This window comes from Scyliorhinus canicula, chromosome 13, assembly GCF_902713615.1.
Source record: "Scyliorhinus canicula chromosome 13, sScyCan1.1, whole genome shotgun sequence".
NCBI lineage: Eukaryota > Metazoa > Chordata > Chondrichthyes > Carcharhiniformes > Scyliorhinidae > Scyliorhinus > Scyliorhinus canicula.
Window position 1 is genome coordinate 34276730 of NC_052158.1, and position 20328 is coordinate 34297057.

At 53.3% G+C, this 20328-nt stretch overlaps 1 protein-coding gene across 1 annotated transcript in view; it reads right to left on the reverse strand.

Annotated features, from left to right (window-relative positions):
- Positions 1 to 3473: 3473 nt before the first annotated feature.
- Positions 3474 to 20328, reverse strand: part of LOC119975553 (collagen alpha-1(V) chain-like) — a 233818-nt gene continuing 216963 nt past the window's right edge. The window contains exons 56-61 of the mRNA XM_038815340.1: positions 19098 to 19151; positions 18046 to 18316; positions 13982 to 14094; positions 9326 to 9394; positions 6826 to 7059; positions 3474 to 4329 (exon numbers count right to left, since the gene is read on the reverse strand). Of these exons, the coding sequence (XP_038671268.1) occupies positions 4183 to 4329; positions 6826 to 7059; positions 9326 to 9394; positions 13982 to 14094; positions 18046 to 18316; positions 19098 to 19151 (888 nt within the window). The 3' untranslated portion in view covers positions 3474 to 4182. The remainder of the gene's footprint in view (positions 4330 to 6825; positions 7060 to 9325; positions 9395 to 13981; positions 14095 to 18045; positions 18317 to 19097; positions 19152 to 20328) is intronic.

A 20328-nucleotide genomic window follows, 5' to 3' on the forward strand; every position in this document is an offset into this window, starting at 1 on the left:
GTTTCACACTAATATTGAGCTTGCATGCCCCGAGCATCGTAATTTCATTTCCGTTGTAATCTCTCAGTAGTATTGCTTTGTTTGTTGCTTTTGGTTTAATTCTCAGCTCTTTTAAATCTGACCAACTGATAAGGCTGGCCCTCGCACCTGTGTCGAGTTTAAAGTTTATTAATGTGTCATTAATCATTAATGGCACTGTCCATTTGTCTTTTGGAGTGTTTGCATTTCATTCACTATTGCTGCAAATTGTCATAAAAGCAAAGTCATTTTGCATGACTTGACTATCCCTGTCTTCACTGGAAATCATGTCAACAAAGGATGTATTTTCGACGCACACTTCATCAACTGTGTGTAAATTTTGTTCCGCGTTTCTCCTGGAAAAGCATTGCATCGCAAAATTATTTTTGGTGTTACAGTTGGAGCATATCTTTCCAAACGCTGGACATTGTCATGGCAAAAGTAATTTGCCGCATCACTGGCATGAAATGGAGGATCAGGTTGGCTGCTCAAAATGGCCGCCTATTCTGGGATCACATTTTTTACTCAAGTGCATGACTACAATAATGGCGTTGGCTGCCTGTTCTAAATTTGCGTCAAAATGTCCAAAGATTCAATGTGCTAATCTGTTTTGCTGCAAGCTCACTACCTTAACATATTTTGATAGCATAATCAAGCTGAAACTCATTTTCTCTCAAACGTCTCCCGCGTACCTCGTCGTTAGAAATCCGGAACACGATCTGATCGCGGATCATCGGCAACTGGAGGGTACTAAAACTGTACGACTGCTCCGACAACCGCAAGTGGATGAGAAGACTATCAAATGATTTGCCTGAGTTCTGGGTGTGCTTGTGAAACATGCAGTGCTCATACTTTTCACTTTTTTTAGGAGAGTAATGTCAATCAAATTGTTTGAGAACTTTGTTGAAATTCGTGCTATGTGTCTCGCTATTGAAGACAAATGCGTTAAAAATTTAAATTGCTTGGGAACCTGCTACAGTGAGCATCAACGCGACCATCTCGTGTCAGGCTGTGCCTGCAATACCAAGGACTGCAACATAGAGTTTGAACTGCTGTTCGAACACCCGCCAATTCCAGTCAATGTTACCGGTAACCCAAAGCTGTTGAGGTGCCTTGAGGACTTCTATCCTGGACTTCAAAGTCTTACCGTGCGTTGAGTACTAGGTGCCAGTAGCATGAGAGATTAATAGAAAAGAGAATTGTTTTCTTATTGTGCCTTCTTCTTATTCGGAGTTATCTTTAATTGTTCAGAACTTTGCAGAATCTTCTTATTGTTAGCCGATCTTCACACCTAGTACTATGTCATGTTCTGGACACTGGCCGCTAAGAATGATGCACGACAGAACATTTAGTTCTTGACTAGTTAAAATAATTTATTAGAAAACAAATGTGTGGTGAAGATAACTGGAATAAATATATAACAAACTACTAACACTAACTAATGATTCTAAAGCTACTGCAAAATAAGTCTTCCACCAACACGACTGACTCCCTATTTCCCCAGGCACAGAGTCACATGGTAGGTTTATACTGCTGGTTGGAGGTCATGTACATTATTATATACAAGATTGTGAATGGATAGCATCACACCTCATAGCGCCAGGGACCCAGTTTTGATTCCAACCTCGGGTTACTGTCCGTGTGGAGTTTTCACATTCTCCCAATGCTCCGGTTTCCTCTCACCGTCCAAAGATGTGCAGGTTAGGTGGATTGGCCATGCTAAATTTCCCCTTAGTGTTCAAAGGTTAGGTGGGGTTCGGGGATAGGATGGGGGAATGGGCCTACGTGGGGTGCTATTTTAGAGGGTTAGTGCAGACTCCATGGGCCGAATGGCCTCCTTCTGCACTATAGTGATTTTATGAAGGTACCTTAAGGCTCTAGTCACTTGGGGAGAGGGAAAGCGGTGGGACTGTGAGAGGGGAGGGGGCGTTGGATGAGCTTTGGAGCTGAGGGCCAATGCCCTTCAGCCACAATATCCCGCAGGAGCAGGTGAACATTTATTCTTGCCTCATGCTGGTGCAGAACATTGGAAAATAGAACTCAATAAATCGCGAAGATTGCTGGGGACATGTTAGAAAAGCTAAAGATGGTGTTGGTGAGCCAGTCAGAGTACAGGAAGAAATGACTTGTATTGAATATGGTGACTTTAGTGACATTGGGATGACGTATTGTCACTGCTTTGCAAAACGCTCCACAGCAGCCAGTTTACGCACAGGAAGATTGCACAATCAGTAAAGTCAACAAATCATGTATTTAAATTATAGCCTGAGGATCGATAGTAAGCTCAGGTCCTCCCCTCCTCAAAACAGTGACCAGGAGAACTTTAACTTTCGCCATTCAAACCAGTATTCTTAGTTCCCAGTTTTCACTGGCGCTAGATTTAATGCATGCAAGACCAGTTCAGGCCAGTATTTATATGGTTTACTGTTCTCAGCTAACAAGACCACGTTAGACCAGTATCCTTATTCTCACATTTTACCTGGTGTTCTATGTGGAGGCACACAAGACCATTTCAGACCAATATTCTTATTTTCCCAGTTTTACTGTTGTTTTATTTGTAGGCTTACGGGATAATTCCAGGGAGAATTCTTATTTTGCAGTTTTTAAATTGCTGGTTGGCTGGGTGTCAGGCGTTCAGTATGTCCAATAAGCACACACGATGGCAGTTTAGCACTCCATTTGTACTGCACTGGAAGCACCAAGCTCGATTCTTTAATTGAGTGTCTGCACTGGGACTTGAACCCACAACCTGTCTGAGTCAAGAGCACAAATGCGACACTCTGACCGACAGTTGACACCGAGTATCACCTTCACTTTCCAGGAAATTGGGAAGATGTGAGTACCGATCGCCTAGCTTAGGAGGGGAGGGGAGTCTGGAGCGGACAAAGAACACTTGATAATTTTATGCTTACCTTTGTGCAGTAAACTTACTGACCTGCTCAATCCAGTGTCGGTAGCTCTGAAAGTGCAGTAAACTTAGTGACGTATTCAATCCAGGATCTGTAACTGTGAATGTGGATTGTTGCTATGGGGTACACTTATCAAATGCAAGGTGCAAAAACAAGGAGCGAAAAGGGCAGCACGGTGGCGCAGTGGTTAGTATTGCTTCCTCACGGCACCAAGGTCCCTGGTTCGATCCCGGCTCTGGGTCACTGGCCGTGTGGAGTTTGCGCATTCTCCCAGTGTTCGCGTGGGTTTCGCCCCCACAACCCAAAGATGTGGAGGGTAGGTGGATTAGCCACGCTAAATTGCCCCTTAGTTATGAATTGGGTACTCTAAGTTTATTTTTTAAAAAGGTAGAGATCGATAGAGAAGCTGGAATCAGGAGTATGGCATTCGTGAGCATGTGTTGGAGAACAGATCAACAGTAAAGCTTAGCAATGGGCAGAGGTTTTAAAAAAAACACACATGAGCCACTTTGAGGTGCTTCTATACAGAAAATTAACACAACAAGCAGCAATTTATAGATATATTTTACATTAGAAATAAAAAATACTTACAAACATAACACTCTTTGAGCACCTTTTTTGTTTAAAAAGGAGAGTAAATACAATTTTGGAGCACCATATTTACTAGTATAGCTTCACAGACTTAATTCATCATTTTTTTTTACTGTTTGGTTCAATTTACGGCAGGTCCGCGAATTAAATAATATCGTCTCTCTCTCTCTCTGTTGTGGTTTTTATATTACAATCTATGGAGAACATTTTTAATTAACAAAAAAACAAACAAAAAAAAAACACATTTCTCATTTCGCTGGTCTTCTTCAAAGAAGAAAGAAAAATCCATCCCTCCTCAGACCCAGGGCACTACCATCAAAAGGGAAACTGGTCTCAACAGGGGGCAGTACAGTGGAGAGAAGCTGGGAGACCACTTCATGTGTATGTCTCGATACTTTTGGTTGTTGTTGTCACTGTTCTCTTGAGGGTCTTCAGACAGGAGAACACACTTGTCAGGGTCAGGGCCCCCCGGTCGCAGTTTCTTTTCTTCTCCCCTGCCGCCGCCTCCACACAAAGTGCTGTCGGTCGTCGGACGGGTAATTGGTGGGGGAGGAGGAGGAGGGAAGGGTGGTGATAGTGACACTGGTCATGGTGGGGTGGGATGCGCCCGCGTGCGTGTGTATGTTTTTTTTTTCTCTCTCTCTCTTTCAACGTTTTTGTTTCATTATCCCTGGAAGCAGACGGGACCCACGTCGAATCCAAACTTCTGGTCGGGACCGTCGAAGTCTGTGAACAGCACGTCGACGAAGGGCATCTGTTCCACCTGCGGAGTGTAGATCTCCAGGACGGTTTTCTCGCTCCCTTTCCTCAGCTGCGGATCAGACAGGAAGGGAGACAGAGAGTTAGTGGAAGTTTGATGCCCCGACCTGCGACAAGATTTTAAAAATATTTTTTCATGGCTATGTGGCCGTCGCTAGCTGGGACACCATAATTGCAATTGAACTGCGAGTGTCTCGCTCGGCCATTTCAAAGGGGCAATTAGGATTCAACCACATTGCGGTGGGTCTGGAGTCACATGTTGGCCAGGCTGGGTAAGGGCGGCCGATTTCCTTCCCTCGAGCGACAATTAGTGAACCAGTTTTAAATGACAATTGACAATGATTATCATTAGACTTTTAACATCCAGATATTTTTTTTTTTTTAATTATATTTCCCTGTGGTGGGATTCGAACCTGGGTCCCCAGAGTATTCCCCAGGGTCGCTGGATTACCAGGCCAGTGACAATTATCCCACGCCAACTTTACTCGACCAACCTGCAGACTTTCTTACTCTCTCAGCTGCCATCTCCTGTTTTCCCTTCCTGTTCCCTGCCCCGACTTTAATCTCTGGTGTCCTCCACCCTTTTCCCTCTCTCCCAGGTTTCCACCTCTTTTTGTCTCTGGGAAATTTAATCTCTAGTTTTCTCCCACCATTTCACTCTTCCTATTTGATCTGCCTACACTCATCTTTCCATCTCCCTGGCTTCAACTTTCCATCTCTCCCTCCCAATCTCCCTGCACTCTTTTATCCCTCCCTTCTTATCATTCGCCTTTGGAAGAATCCTTCCTGTCTATTTCCTTTGTTCCTTTTATTTTCTTTTATGGTTTTGGTCCGTGGATCAATAATTGGGATGTGCCTTTAAGTAGAGAGAGAAAAGCAGAAGACTCGGCACATCCAATGGCTACGTTGCGACCGGAAAGCAGCTCGCCACGGCGCAGTGATAGAAGCCGGGAGACCCCACTCCCAGGATCTACCCAGCTCGCAACGCCGCGTGAGAGCGTGTAGGCTGTAAATCCCACCAATGTAGGCGGGATTGCTTTTTGGCAAATTTGCATATTAGAGCTAAGCAGCTAGTCTGACTCTAATGTGCAGATTCCCGAGGTACCTGAGGCTTTGGGATCTGTCCCTTTTGCCTCAAAAACCTCGGGCGAGTGCTGTTTAACACAGGTCTCCACAAACAGGGACCAGGAGGAACGACACTCGTGGGAGTATCCCTGGGGAACAACGGCCCTCAGGCAGCATGCCTTTTAGGCAGTGTGGTTCCCGTGGCACTGCTAGCCTGGCACCTTGGCAGTGCCACGTGTGTGTTGGGGAGTGGAGGCTGCAGGAACCCTCTCATAGAGGGATGGAGGGCTCAGGAGTCAGGGCATCGGAGATCAGGAAGCCATTTACAAATAGCATCCTAATCTCTCACTATACTGGGGAGCTCCCCAGTGTACAAAATGAGACTATGTGAGGCCTCGGCCGCTCGTTCCCTGCTGAAGCCCCTTCTACAATGTGAGTCGCATTGAATAGCCATGTGTTTCTTGCTGTTGTGAGTGCCTGGAATCACTAAACCCACTCGGTATGGGACTTTGTTCCCAATTAGTTGAATCGCGTCCTCAAAGTTTAAAACAACCTGCTTGGCAGGATGTTGTATTGTCAGGCTTTGTGTTTGGGAGCAGGAGAAGCCAGACTCTTTGGCTTCCAGTAGATGGGTGGGTGTTTCGGAGGGTAATCAATTCAATTGGTTAACTTGAAACCAATGGGTTGGCCAGGGACAGTATTCTGACGGAAAACAGTCAATGATTGGTTCCTGCTGGGTGATGTCTCTGAGCGAACTTTCCAGAAGTGATCGGACCTCAGAAGTGAAAGGAGTTGCTTTCTCTCTCTCTGCTGCCTGTTGGTGGAAGCTAAAGATCAGAGGCTGAAGTAAAAGAACGGATCTACTGTTTTGAAAGCAGTGCGTGTCTAGCATCTCCTTTTTTGTGAACCTTAAATGATGCTGTATCTGCCGGGAAGGCAGACACCTTGCCTGAGAAGTCCTTGAGGAAAGGAAGTACAAAACCAAAAGCCTGAACTTCAGGAAGACATTGACTGGAAGTCATCCCTGTGAATCAAAGATCCCTATCCTGTTATTAATATTTTATTTCCCTTTCCCCTCTGTATTGTGTGCGTGTGTGTGTAGGATGGTTGGGAAAGCGATACAGGATAGCCGGTGACATTTTCTGTTTATGTAATTACTGTTCATAATAAAAGATTAATCGTGTTTTAAAGTTACAAACCTGGTGACTGTCGTTTATGGGACTCAAACAAACACCTCGGGTATTTAAATAAATTTAATTTCACTGGTGTTGTGGCTCCAGGTCAAGTGGGGCTGGAATGGACCACGCACCATTGCAGGGTGTTGTTACACTTTCTATCTCTCCCTCCCTACCTCCCCTTTCTACCTCTTCCAACATTCAACTGTGACTCAGTACCGAACAATACCCCATTACTTTCACGTTCAATAGCCACATGTCACAGACAAACGGAGCACATTGGAATGGTAACGAGCATCAAGACTGACCGCACAGCCATCCACGATGGCCTTGATGTAGGGGTTGTTATCGAAGGACATCTCCTCATCGTTGGATCCCAGGAAGCGCATGGCCTTGTCGTAGCTGTCGGCTGCCAGGTGGTGCCAGGCGACCGAGCGGTGGCAGTGATAGGTGAAGTTCTGGCGAGCTGACACACTCAGCAGTCTCATGAAGGTCATCTGGACAACGGCAATGGGGTTACTGTCCGAGTCCACATAGGAGAGCTGCAGGAAGTGGAGGAAGAAAGAGATTGTCTTCATAACACAGCGATAAGTGCTCCAATAGCTGATCAAGCACTTTGGGACATTCTCAAAAATTGAAAGTAGAACACGGCAGTTTAAATAAGAAAGAAACCACTCAGCTGTGCAGAGCAAGATCCCAAACAGAGAGGAGTGAAAAATGACCAAATGATCTGTTTTGATGATGTTGATTGAGGCGCCAAATATTAATCAACAACACCAGGGAGGTCACCAGGTCGAAGCAGTGCCAGGGGATATTTCACGTCCAGCTCAACAGGGAAGCCAGGTCTCAGTTTAATATCACATCCAAAACCTGGCACCCTCTGACAGTGCAGGTCTCTCAGTGCTGACTCTCTGACAGTGTAGCATTCCCTCAGTACTGACCCTCTGACAGTGGACCACTCCTTCAGTACTGACCCTCTGACAGTGCAGCACTCCGTCAGCACTATCCCTTTGACAGTGCAGTACGCCCTCAGTGCTGACCCTCTGACAGTGCAGCACTCCCTCCGTGCTGACCCTCTGACAGTGTAGCATTCCCTCAGTACTGACCCTCTGACAGTGCAGCACTCCCTCAGTACTGACCCTCTGACAGTGCAGCACTCCCTCAGTACTGACCCTCTGACATTGCAGCACTCCCTCAGTACTGACCCTCTGACAGTGCAGCATTCCCCCAGTACTGACCCTCTGACAGTGCACCACTCCGTCAGCACTATCCCTTTGACAGTGCAGTACGCCCTCAGTGCTGACCCTCTGACAGTGCAGCACACCCTCAGTACTGACCCTCTGACAGTGCAGCACTCCCTCAGTACTGACCCTCTGACAGTGCAGCACTCCCTCAGTACTGACCCTCTGACATTGCAGCACTCCCTCAGTACTGACCCTCTGACAGTGCAGCATTCCCCCAGTACTGACCCTCTGACAGTGCACCACTCCGTCAGCACTATCCCTTTGACAGTGCAGTACGCCCTCAGTGCTGACCCTCTGACAGTGCAGCACACCCTCAGTACTGACCCTCTGACAGTGCAGCACACCCTCAGTACTGACCCTCTGACTATGCAGCACTCCCTCAGTGCTGACACTCTGACAATGCAGCACTCCCTCAGTACTGACCCTCTGACAGTGCAGCACACCCTCAGTACTGACCCTCTGACAGTGCAGCACACCCTCAGTACTGACCCTCTGACAGTGCAGCACTCCCTCAGTACTGACCCTCTGACTGTGCAGCACTCCCTCAGTACAACACTTATAAGAACACACAAATACACAGAGACTGACACACACGAGGGCGTACAGACACACACACACACAGCACCATACCACAAACAAACTCACTTCTTTCGGCACGGCCTTCACCTTCTTGAAACATAGAAACGTAGAGAATAGGAGCAGAAGGAGGCCATTTGGCCCTTTGCGTCCACTGCGCCATTCATTATCATGGCTGCTCATCCAACTCAATAGCCTAATCTGGATTTCCTCCCATATTCTTTGATCCTTTTCACCCAAGTGCTACATTTAACCTTCTTGAAAATATACTCAGAGGGATTCTTCATCAGGGGGATCTTCTGCTTCGCTGGCAAAGCACCCTCGCCCATGGGTTTCACAACTGCATGGGATGGCCACAACGGGAAACCCCAATGGTCGGCTGTGGGACAAGCGACTCCAGCTGCCAGCGGTGGCACCCTGACAAACCGGGTAATCCCGTTTTGGCCTCAACTACCTCCTGTGGTAACGAATTCCACAGGCTCACCACTCTCTGGGTGAAGATATTTCTCCTCACCTCTGTCCTAAATGGTCCACCCCGTTTCCTCAGACTGTGAGCCTGGTTCTGGACACCCCCCGCATCAGGAACATCCTTCCTGAATCTACTTTGTCCGGTCCTGTCAGAACTTCATACGTTTCTATGACACCCCCCCTCATTCTTCTGAACCCCAGTGAATATAATCCTTACCAACTCAATCTCTCTTCAGATGTCAGCCCCGCCAGGTATCAGTCAGGTAAACCTTCGTTGCATTTCAACAGCAAGGACATCCTCCCTCAGACAAAGAGACCAAAACCACACAATATTCCAGCTGTGGCCTCTCCATGGCCCTGTATAATTGCAGCAAAATGTCACTGCTCCTGTGAAAATCCTGAAGGAGCCCCATGAAATCTCCCACTTCAATCAGGACATAGTCTCAGTAACCTTGCCTCACTTCCCCCAAATCCCGGTTCCCCCTTCCCCCAAAACCTTATTTTCCCCCATGTTCCTTACCTGTGTTCCCCGTTTGAACTCGCTGAACCAGGCCCCAGGATATTCATTGTTCCAGGAAGACATCTTCACCTGCAGATCAACAGTCACACCATGACCCTGTCTGAACCAACCTTCAAACTGTGCAAGTGCACAGAGAATCATCCCCACCCTCCCGCCAATAATCCCCACCCCACCCTCCCGCCAATAATACCCACCCCACCCTCCCGCCAATAATACCCACCCCACCCTCCCGCCAATAATCCCACCGAAGCCTCCCGCCAAATATCCCACCAAACCTTCCCGCCAAATATCCCACCAAACCCTCCCGACATAATCCCCCCCCACTCTCCCGCCAATAATCCCCACCCCACCCTCCCGCCAATAATCCCACTGAACCCTCCCGCCAATAATCCCCACCCCACCCTCGCGCCAATAATCCCACCGAACCCTCCCGCCAATAATCCCACCAAACCCTCCCGCCAATAATCCCACCGAGCCCTTCCGCCAATAATCCCACCGAACCCTCCCGCCAATAATCCCACCGAACCCTCCCGCCAATAATCCCACCAAACCCTCCCGCCAATAATCCCCCCCCACCCTCGCGCCAATAATGCCCCAACCTCGCGCCAATAATGCCCCACCCTCGCGCCAATAATGCCCCACCCTCGCGCCAATAATGCCCCACCCTCGCGCCAATAATGCCCCACCCTCGCACCAATAATGCCCCACCCTCGCGCCAATAATGCCCCACCCTCGCGCCAATAATGCCCCACCCTCGCGCCAATAATGCCCCACCCTCACGCCAATAATGCCCCACCCTCGCGCCAATAATGCCCCACCCTCGCGCAAATAATGCACCCCCCTCGCGCCAATAATGCCCCACCCTCCCACCAATAATGCTCCCCCCTCCCACCAATAATGCTCCACCCTGCCACCAATAATGCTCCACCCTGCCACCAATAATGCTCCACCCTGCCACCAATAATTCTCCACCCTGCCACCAATAATGCTCCACCCTGCCACCAATAATGCTCCACCCTGCCACCAATAATGCTCCACCCTGCCACCAATAATGCTCCACCCTGCCACCAATAATGCTCCACCCTGCCACCAATAATGCTCCACCCTGCCACCAATAATGCTCCACCCTGCCACCAATAATGCTCCACCCTGCCACCAATAATGCTCCACCCTGCCACCAATAATGCTCCACCCTGCCACCAATAATGCTCCACCCTGCCACCAATAATGCTCCACCCTACCACCAATAATGCTCCACCCTGCCACCAATAATGCTCCACCCTGCCACCAATAATGCTCCACCCTGCCACCAATAATGCTCCACCCTGCCACCAATAATGCTCCACCCTGCCACCAATAATGCTCCACCCTGCCACCAATAATGCTCCACCCTGCCACCAATAATGCTCCACCCTGCCACCAATAATGCTCCACCCTGCCACCAATAATGCTCCACCCTGCCACCAATAATGCTCCACCCTGCCACCAATAATGCTCCACCCTGCCACCAATAATGCTCCACCCTGCCACCAATAATGCTCCAACCTGCCACCAATAATGCTCCAACCTGCCACCAATAATGCTCCAACCTGCCACCAATAATGTCCCAGAATCGCACCAATAATGTCCCAGAATCGCACCAATAATGCCGCACCCTTGCACCTCGCTCCCCCCCTCCCTCGCTCACTCCCCCCCTCCCTCTAAATTTGGAGGAGGGGGGTGGGTGATGCTGGAGGAGGCATTGGGAGAGAGACGAGAGAGAGACAGAAAGAGAAAGAGAAAGAGAAAGAGAGAAAGATAGAGGGGGGGCAGCGAGGGAGGGGGGAGCGAGCGAGGGAGGGGGGAGCGAGCGAGGGGGGGAGCGAGCGAGGAGGGGAGCGAGCAAGGGAGGGGGGAGCGAGCAAGGGGGGGGAGCGAGCAAGGGAGGGGGGAGCGAGCGAGGGAGGGGGGGAGCGAGCGAGGGAGAGGGGAGCGAGCGAGGGAGGGGGGAGCGAGCGAGGGAAGGGGGAGCGAGCGAGGGAGGGGGAGCGAGCGAGGGAGGGGGGAGCAAGCGAGGGAGGGAGGAGTGAGCGAGGGCGGGGGGACGGAGGGGGCGAGGAGGGACGGAGGGGGGAGGGAGGGGGGAGGGAGCGAGGGAGGAGGGAGCGAGGGAGGGGGGAGCGAGGGAGGGGGAGCGAGGGAGGGGGGAAGCGAGGGAGGGGAGAAGCGAGGGAGGGGGGAAGCGAGGGAGGGGGGAAGCGAGGGAGGGGGGAAGCGAGGGAGGGGGGAAGCGAGGGAGGGGGGAAGCGAGGGAGGGGGGAGCGAGGGAGGGGGGGAGCGAGGGAGGGGGGGAAGCGAGGGAGGGGGGAGGGAGGGAGGGGGGAGCGAGGGAGGGGGGAGCGAGGGAGGGGGGAGCGAGGGAGGGGGGAGCGAGGGAGGGGGGGAGGGGAGGGGGGGAGCGAGGGAAGGGGAAGCGAGGGAGGGGGGAGGGAGGGGAGGAGCAAGGGGGGGGAGCGAGGGAGGGGGGAGCGAGGGAGGGAGGGGGGGGGAGCGAGCAAGGGAGGGGGGCGGGAGGGAGAGCAAGGGAGGGGGGAGACGACGAGGGAGAGGGAGGGGGGGAGCGAGGGAGGGAGGGGGAGCGAGCGAGGGAGGGGGGAGCGAGCGAGGGAGGGAGGAGCAAGCGAGGGAGGGGGGAGCGAGCGAGGGGGGAAGCGAGGGAGGGAGGAAACGAGGGAGGGGGGAGCGAGGGAGGGGGGAGCGAGGGAGGGGGGAGCAAGGGAGGGGGGAGCGAGGGAAGGGAAGCGAGGGAGGGGGGAGCGAGGGAGGGGAGGAGCGAGGGAGGGGAGGAGCGAGGGAGGGGAGGAGCGAGGGAGGGGGGAGCGAGGGAGGGGGGAGCGAGGGAGGGGGGACGAGGGGGATCGGGGAGGGGGGAGCGAGGGAGGGTTGAGCGAGGGAGGGGGGAGGGGAGCGAGGGAGGGGGGAGCGAGGGAGGGGAGGACCGAGGGGGGAGCGAGGGAGGGGGAGCGAGGGGGGGAGCGAGGGGGGGGGGGGAGGGAGGGGGAGCGAGGGAGGGGGAGCGAGGGAGGGGCAGGAGGGAGGGGGAGCGAGAGGGGGGGGAGCGAGGGAGGGGAGGTGGGGAGAGCGGTGGGTAGCGGGGGGGGAGGGGGGAGGGAGGGGGGAGCGAGGGCGGGGACCGAGAGAGCGGGAGGGAGGAGGGGGCCGAGAGAGCGAGGGAGGGGGCGAGGGAGAGCGAGGGAGGGGGCGAGAGAGGAGGGAGGGGGGGGGGAGGCGTGAGGGGGGGAGCGAGGGAGGGGGGGAGCGAGGGAGGGGGAGCGAGGGCGGGGGGGGGGAGGAGGGGGGGGGAGCGAGGGAGGGGGGGGGGAGCGAGGGAGGGGGGAGCGAGGGAGGGGGGGAGCGAGGGGGGGGGAGCGAGGGGGGGGAGCGAGGGGGGGGGAGCGAGGGAGGGGGGAGCGAGGGAGGGGGAGCGAGGGAGGGGGAGCGAGGGAGGGGGGAGCGAGGGAGGGGGAGCGAGGGAGCGAGGGAGGGGGGGGAGCGGGGGAGGGGGGGAGGGGGGGGCGAGGGCGGGGACCGAGAGAGCGAGGGGGGGCCGAGGGAGCGAGGGGGGGCCGAGGGAGCGAGGGGGGGCCGAGGGAGCGAGGGGGGGGCGAGGGAGCGAGATAGGGGCAGAGGGAGCGGCCGAGAGAGCGAGGGAGGGGGCGAGAGAGCGAGGGAGGGGGCCGAGAGAGCGAGGGAGGGGGCCGAGAGAGCGAGGGAGGGAGGCGAGGAGAGCGAGGGAGGGGGCCGAGAGAGCGAGGGAGTGGGCCGGGAGCGAGGGAGTGGGCCGGGAGAGCGACGGAGGGGGAGAGAGAGAGAGGGAGGGGGCGAGAGAGAGAGGGAGGGGGCCGAGAGAGCGAGGGAGGGGGCCGAGAGAGCGAGGGAGGGGGCCGAGAGAGCGAGGGAGGGGGCCGAGAGAGCGAGGGAGGGGGCCGAGAGAGCGAGGGAGGGGGCCGAGAGAGCGAGGGAGGGGGAGCGAGGGGGGGGGGGAAGCAAGGGGGGGGGAGCGAGGGAGGGGGGGAGTGAGGGAGGGGGGAGTGAGGGTGGGGGTGCGAGGGGGAGGGGGGAGCGAGGGAGGGAGGGAGGGAGGGGGGACGGAGGGAGGGGGGAGCGAGGGATGGGGGGAGCGAGAGCGAGGGAGGGGGGTGAGGGGTGGGCGAGCAAGTGAGGGGGGGGCGCAAAAGAGTGAGGGGTAGGCCAGAGAGTGAGTGGGAGAAAGTGAGAGAGTGAGGGGGGAGAGATAGTGAGGGAGCGAGTTTTGGGAGCGCAAAAGTATGGGGGTAGGCAAGGCAGTAATGGGGGGGCGGGGGGTGTTGAGAGTGTGACCTAAAAAAACAAGGGACTGAACGAGCGTGTGACCGAAAGAGCGGAAGGAGAAATTACTGAGGGAACATCTGTGTGGGGGTGTCGATGTGTGTGTGTGAACGGAAACCCCAAACCTTTGGACTCCCCACACTCTCTCGCTCCCTCACTATCTCTCCCCTCACTCTCTTGCCCCCCTCCTCACTCTCTCACCACCCCCCCCCCCCGCCATTCCCTCACCCTCCCAAACTCTCGCACTCCCCAAACACTCTTGCTCCCTCACTCTCTCGCCCCACCTGCCCCTGTGGAGTCCACACTTACCCCTTGGGACTTCTTGTCTGGGAAGATGCAGCTCTCTCCACCAGCTGTGAAGTTACAGTAAACCTTGAAGGAATCGGCCGCACAGCCCTGGTTTGGATCGATCCAGTATTCACCTGAGGGTGGGGGGGGGGGGGGGGGGGGGGGGTAGTTGGGAAGAGGATGAGAGAGGGAGCAAGAACAGTTATAAAATCCACAATCAATTCATGAAATCGAGACACAGCTATGGGGCGAGATTGGACCGGCTTGAGTTGTTTACCTTCGAACAGAGGTGGCAGAGACAGATTAGGCTGGAAAGATTAGTTTCCCTGAGCTGAAACCGATAAGGGTGCGGACCAGGTGCTGGAAAGTGGGTTTAAAATGAGGAGCTAGTTTATTTGCAGCCGTCCAAGACATAATGGGCAGAATGGCCTCAAAGTGTTGTAACATTTTTCTGGCTCTATGGACACAGCCTGGAGCAGGGGGAAAGTCAAGGGGATGTCAATTACGTGACCGCTGATAGAAATGCAGTCACCCTGGACAGGTCCTGGTTGTTATTTTACGTATAACAAGATCCTAAAAGAAGAAAGAGCAACAAAATGATTCAATGGTGAGTTAAGATGCTGGTTGTCTCGGAGAGGTATCTTGCACACACTCTATGACGCCTCCTGCTTTCTTCAAACTGGATCACGGCTCAGGAGGTTCACCTTTTCAGCTGCACGCCACATTCAGTTATTGGCTTTTCCCCGGACGTTTCCACTCATCTTGAGATGCCGTCCGTGCAATGGTCTTTGACGCGAGATGCTTGCTGGCGAGTGACTCTTGGCTATTCACCTCTGGAAGGCATCACAGCCGGTCTCGTCTGGACCTCACGCAACCTGCGCAGCTGGGTCATGGCAGTTGTTGGGGTTAGAGTCAGGTGTGGAGGCAGGAGAGATCGTGGGGTTCCAGAGGATTGGACTGAATTTGATTTATCGTCACATGTGCCGAGATACAGCGAAAAGTATTGTTCTGCCTACAGTCCGGACAGATCGTTCCATACATGGAAACATACGATAAATACACAGGCACTTGCATCGGGTGAAGTATACGGAGTGTAGTACTCAGCAGAAAAGGTGCGTGAAGAGATCAGTTCAGTCCATAAGAGGGTCATTCAGAAGCCTGGTAACAGTGGGGAAGCAGCTGTTTTTGAACCTGTTCGTGCGTGTTCTCAGACTTTGTATCTCCTGCCCGGTGGAAGAAGTTGGAAGGGCAAGTAAACTATGTGGGAGGGGTCTTTGATTGTGCAGCCCGCTTTCCCCAGGCAGCGGGAGGTGTAGATGGAGTCAATGGAATGGGAGGCGGGTTCGCCTGATGGACTAGGCTGTGTTCACGACTCTCTGAAGTTTCTTATGGTGTTGGGCCGAACAGTTGCCATATCAGGCTGTGATACAGCCAGATAGGATGCTTTCTATGGTGCATCTGTAAAAATTGATAAGAGTCAATGTGGACATGCTGAATATCCTTAGTTTCCTGAGGCAGTGTAGGCGCTGTTGTGCTTTCTTGGTCGCAGCGTCGACCTGGTGGAACAGGATTTGAAGCTGTCAACCATCTCCCCCTCGGCACCATTGATGCAGTCAGTGGTGTGTAGGCTAGTACACTTCCTGAAGTCAATGACAAGCTCATTAGTTTTTCTGATGTTGAGGGATATATTGTTGTTACACCATGGCACTAGGTTCTCTATCCCCCCCTGTTCTCTGACTCATCATTGTTTGAGATCCGACCCACGACGGTCGTGTCATCAGCAAACTTATGGATGGAGTTGGAGATAAATCTTGCCACAGTCGTGTGTGTACAGGGAGTATGGTTGGGGTGGGGGGGGGGATTAAGTACGCAGCCTTACGGGGCCACGGTGTTGTGGACTGTCATGGAGGAGGTGTTGTTGTTCATCTTTACTGATTGTAGTCAATGGGTAAGGAAGCTGAGGATCCAGTTGCAGAGGAAGGAGTCAGGTCCTAGGTTTTGGAGCTTTGATATGAGTTTGGCTGGGATTATGGTGTTGAAGGCGGAGCTGTAGCTAATAAATAGGAGTATTATGTAGAAGTCCTTGTTGCTGAGATGCTCTGGGATGTAGGGTCAGGGAAGGTGGTGTCTGCTGTGGACAGATTGTGGTGGTATACAAATTGCTGTGGTCCAAAGCATTCTGGGAGTATGGAGTGATGTGTCTCATGACAAATTTCTCCAAGCATTTCATAATGATCGATGTCAAGGCCACTGGACGGTAGTCATTGAGGAACGTTGCCTTGGTCTTCTTTGGCAGCGGTATGCTGGTGGTCTTCTTGAAGCGGGGGGGGACCTCGGAATGGAGTAGGGAGGGGGTATAAAGATGCCTGTGAAAGCAACCGCCTTTTGTTCCGTGCAGGATCTGAGTGCACGGCCAGGGACTCCGTCAGGACACATTGGTTTCCAAGGGTTTAGTTTCAAGGAGGCCGATCTGACTTTGGAAGCAGTGACGGTAGGTATGGGTGTGCCTGAGGCCGTTGGGCAGTCAACAGCAGTTTGTTGGTTTCCTGCTTGAACCGAGCATAGAATGCATTGAGTTCATTGGGGAGGTGTGAGCTGTTGCCGGACATTCTACTCAGCTTCGCTTTGTAGCCCATTATGTTGTTTAAACCTTGCCATAACCAACGCAGTAAGGAAATGCTACACTGTCAGAGGGGCAGCACTGAGGGAGTGTTGCACTGGGGGTCTGTACTGAGGGAGTGCTGCACTGTCAGAGGGGCAGTACTGAGGGAGTGCTGCACTGTCAGAGTGTCAGTACTGAGGGAGTGCTGCACTGTCAGAGGGTCAGTACTGAGGGAGTGCTGCACTGTCAGAGGGTCAGTACTGAGGGAGTGCTGCACTGTCAGAGGGGCAGTACTGAGGGAGTGCTGCACTGTCAGAGGGGCAGTACTGAGGGAGTGCTGCACTGTCAGAGGGTCAGTACTGAGGGAGTGCTGCACTGTCAGAGTGTCAGTACTGAGGGAGTGCTGCACTGTCAGAGGGTCAGTACTGAGGGAGTGCTGCACTGTCAGAGTGTCAGTACTGAGGGAGTGCTGCACTGTCAGAGGGACAGTACTGAGGGAGTGCTGCACTGTCAGAGGGTCAGTACTGAGGGAGTGCTGCATTGTCAGAGGGTCAGTACTGAGGGAGTGTTGCACTGTCAGAGGGACAGTAATGAGGGAGTGCTGCATTGTCAGAGGGTCAGTACTGAGGGAGTGCTGCACTGTCAGAGGGGCAGTACTGAGGGAATGCTGCACTGTCAGAGGGTCAGTACTGAGGGAGAGCTGCACTGTCAGAGGGTCAGTACTGAGGGAGTGCTGCACTGTCAGAGGGGCAGTACTGAGGGAGTGCTGCACTGTGGGAGGGGCAGTACTGAGGGAGTGCTGCACTGGGGGTCTGTACTGAGGGAGTGCTGCACTATCAGAGGGTCAGTGCTGAGGGAGTGCTGCACTATCAGAGGGTCAGTACTGAGGGAGTGCTGCACTGTCAGAGGGGCAGTACTGAGGGAGTGCTGCACTGTGGGAGGGGCAGTACTGAGGGAGTGCTGCACTGTGGGAGGGGCAGTACTGAGGGAGTGCTGCACTGTCAGAGAGTCAGTACTGAGGGAGTGCTGCACTGTCAGAGGGGCAGTACTGAGGGAGCGCTGCACTGTCAGAGGGTCAGTACTGAGGAAGTGCTGCACTGTCAGAGGGTCAGTACTGAGGGAATGCTGCACTGTCAGAGGGTCTGTACTGAGGGAGCGCTGCACTGTCAGAGGGTCAGTACTGAGGGACCGCTGCACTGTCAGAGGGTCAGTACTGAGGGAATGCTGCACTGTCAGAGAGTCTGTACTGAGGGAGCGCTGCACTGTCAGAGAGTCTGTACTGAGGGAGTGCTGTACTGTCAGAGGGGCAGTGCTGAGGGAGTGCTGCACTGTCAGAGGGTCAGTACTGAGGGAGTGCTGCACTGCCAGAGTGTCAGTACTGAGGGTGCTGCACTGTCAGAGGGTCAGTACTGAGGGAGCACTGCACTATCAGAGGGGCAGTGCTCTACTGACAGTACGTTTTAAGGCTGCGCAGAGAACTCACCATCCTTGTAGTCTTCGTGACAGAGCTGCAGGTCTCTGCAGGTTCGTGCTGGATTTTCCTTCGTTCCAATGGGGTGCTTCATCTGCTCAATCTCCACCTTCAGCGAGTTCAGTGATCCAAAGATTTCCTCCATGCCGTCTGCGTAGTCGAGGATCTCGTCTCCCATCATTGTCTCTTCAGGCTGCATCTGGCTCCCGTCAATAGACACCGAGCGTTTACTCTTTTTACGCCTCTGGATGGGCAACGGCTGAATGACTTCACCCGGTGGACCCTAAAAAACATGAGAGAGCAAAGGGACATCAACATGTGCACTGGTGCCTAACCTGGCCCTCCGCATCTCTGAGAGGGCAACCCCAGGTCATCCAAAGCGGCTCATGTTTTACAGCTCCCTGGTCCTCCCAATGAAAGATTGCTAGCCTGAGGGAGCCTCTTGCCTCTAATACCCAATAGTTTCAACTATGTCTGTAACATTGTTATTAAAAATGAATTTGTTCACGCTAACACTCCCAGGACAGGTACAGCATGGGGTTAGATACAGAATAAGCTCCCTCTGCACTGTCCCCATCAAACACTCCCAGGACAGGTACAGCATGGGGTTAGATACAGAGTAAAGCTCCCTCTACACTGTCCCCATCAAACACTCCCAGGACAGGTACAGCATGGGGTTAGATACAGAGTAAAGCTACCTCTACACTGTCCCCATCAAACACTCCCAGCATAAGTACTGCAGGAAATTCCCAGTGAATCAATCTCGCAGGAACACCAGTTAGAATACAGAAACACCGGTTGATTGGTCAATGGTAGCACCCAATCCGAGCCTCCCTTGTCTCTGGGCAGGCTCTGTGGATTCCCCCCACGACCCTCACTGGAGATTGCTGGAGCCCCAGTCACAGACAGATAGTGGAGAGTACAGTACAGCAGGGAGACAGCAGGACAAGCTGACAGGAGGCGTTCTGAGCTATGGGAGAATGTCCAGAGGGTCAAGTTCTATAAGATCAACAGTCATCCACTACAGCAAAGTGGCAGGGATATCGTCAGGAGGTTCAACTTACAGGAATACCAGGAGGACCATTAACACCTCGCTGTCCTTTTGCACCAGCAGTACCCTGCAGGAAACAAAGAGAGAGAGAAGGAACACTGTTAAACACAACAACAACTTGCATTTATGTAGCACCTTTCACATAGTAAAACATCTTGAGCGCTTCACAGGAATGTCATCAAACAAAGCATATTTTGTTTGGTGCTATGCAGCACTGTGGTTCTCACAGCTGACGCACGCCAGCAGGGACCCGGGTGACAGTGTAGAGTTTACAGTTTCTCCCCGTGTCTGTTTGGGGTTCCTCCGGGTGCTCCGGTTTCCTCCTGCAAGTTAAGTTGATTGACTGTGCTAAATTGTCCCTTGGTGTCCAATGGTTGGTTGGGGTTATGGGGATAGGGTAGCACAGTTGGCCTGGGTGGGGCACTCATTCAGTGGGTTGGTGCAGACTCAATGGGCTGAATGGCCTCCTTCTGCACTGCAGAGATTCTATAAAAACATGACACTGAGCCACACGAGATATTAGGACAGGTGGGGGAAAAAAGCTCGCTGGAAGAGGTGTCTCTTTAGGAAATGTCGGAAAGACGGACAGGTATGGGGAGAGAATTCCAGAACGCACGGCCCAGATGGCTGAAGGCGCAGCTGCTGGAGTGGTTACAATTGATGAACGTGCAAGGTGTGATCTTGGCAGAGGGGTGGGGGAGTGGGGGGTAATGAGTGGGCTGGAAACAATGAAGACACGGAGGGGGAGAGGGTTAAGCTACTCCCCTGACAAGAAGCACCCCCTGATCACACCTTTGTGCTCTTTGGTGTTGAAGGTGGTCAATGGCTTTTTAGCTGCGAGTCTCCGAGCTTCACGCCAGCTCAGCTGAATGGACATTCAAGCAGAGCTGTTACTAATACCACTCAGCCGGGTCAAGGAGTGCGAGGGTCGGGACCCAGAGCTAACCGGCGCCGGTTCTTTTCTACAGGGTATTTCCCAGTGGCACCCGGGTAGAAAGCCGAGGGAGACAGCCTGGAGATCAGAGGAAACCCCCTGTAGAAATCAAAAACCCTGGCAACCATCGGTCCGAGGTACCAGGGATTCCTCACGGGGGGCATATCGTTGGAATCCTGCTGGGGAACACATCCTGAGTCACAAGGAAGTGACTAGCAGGGTGGATTTACCCTCCTCCTCCCACCTCCAACCTCCTGCCCCCCTCTCCCGAGCACACTCGTGTCCTGACGGAGACTAGGGTATGGGCAGC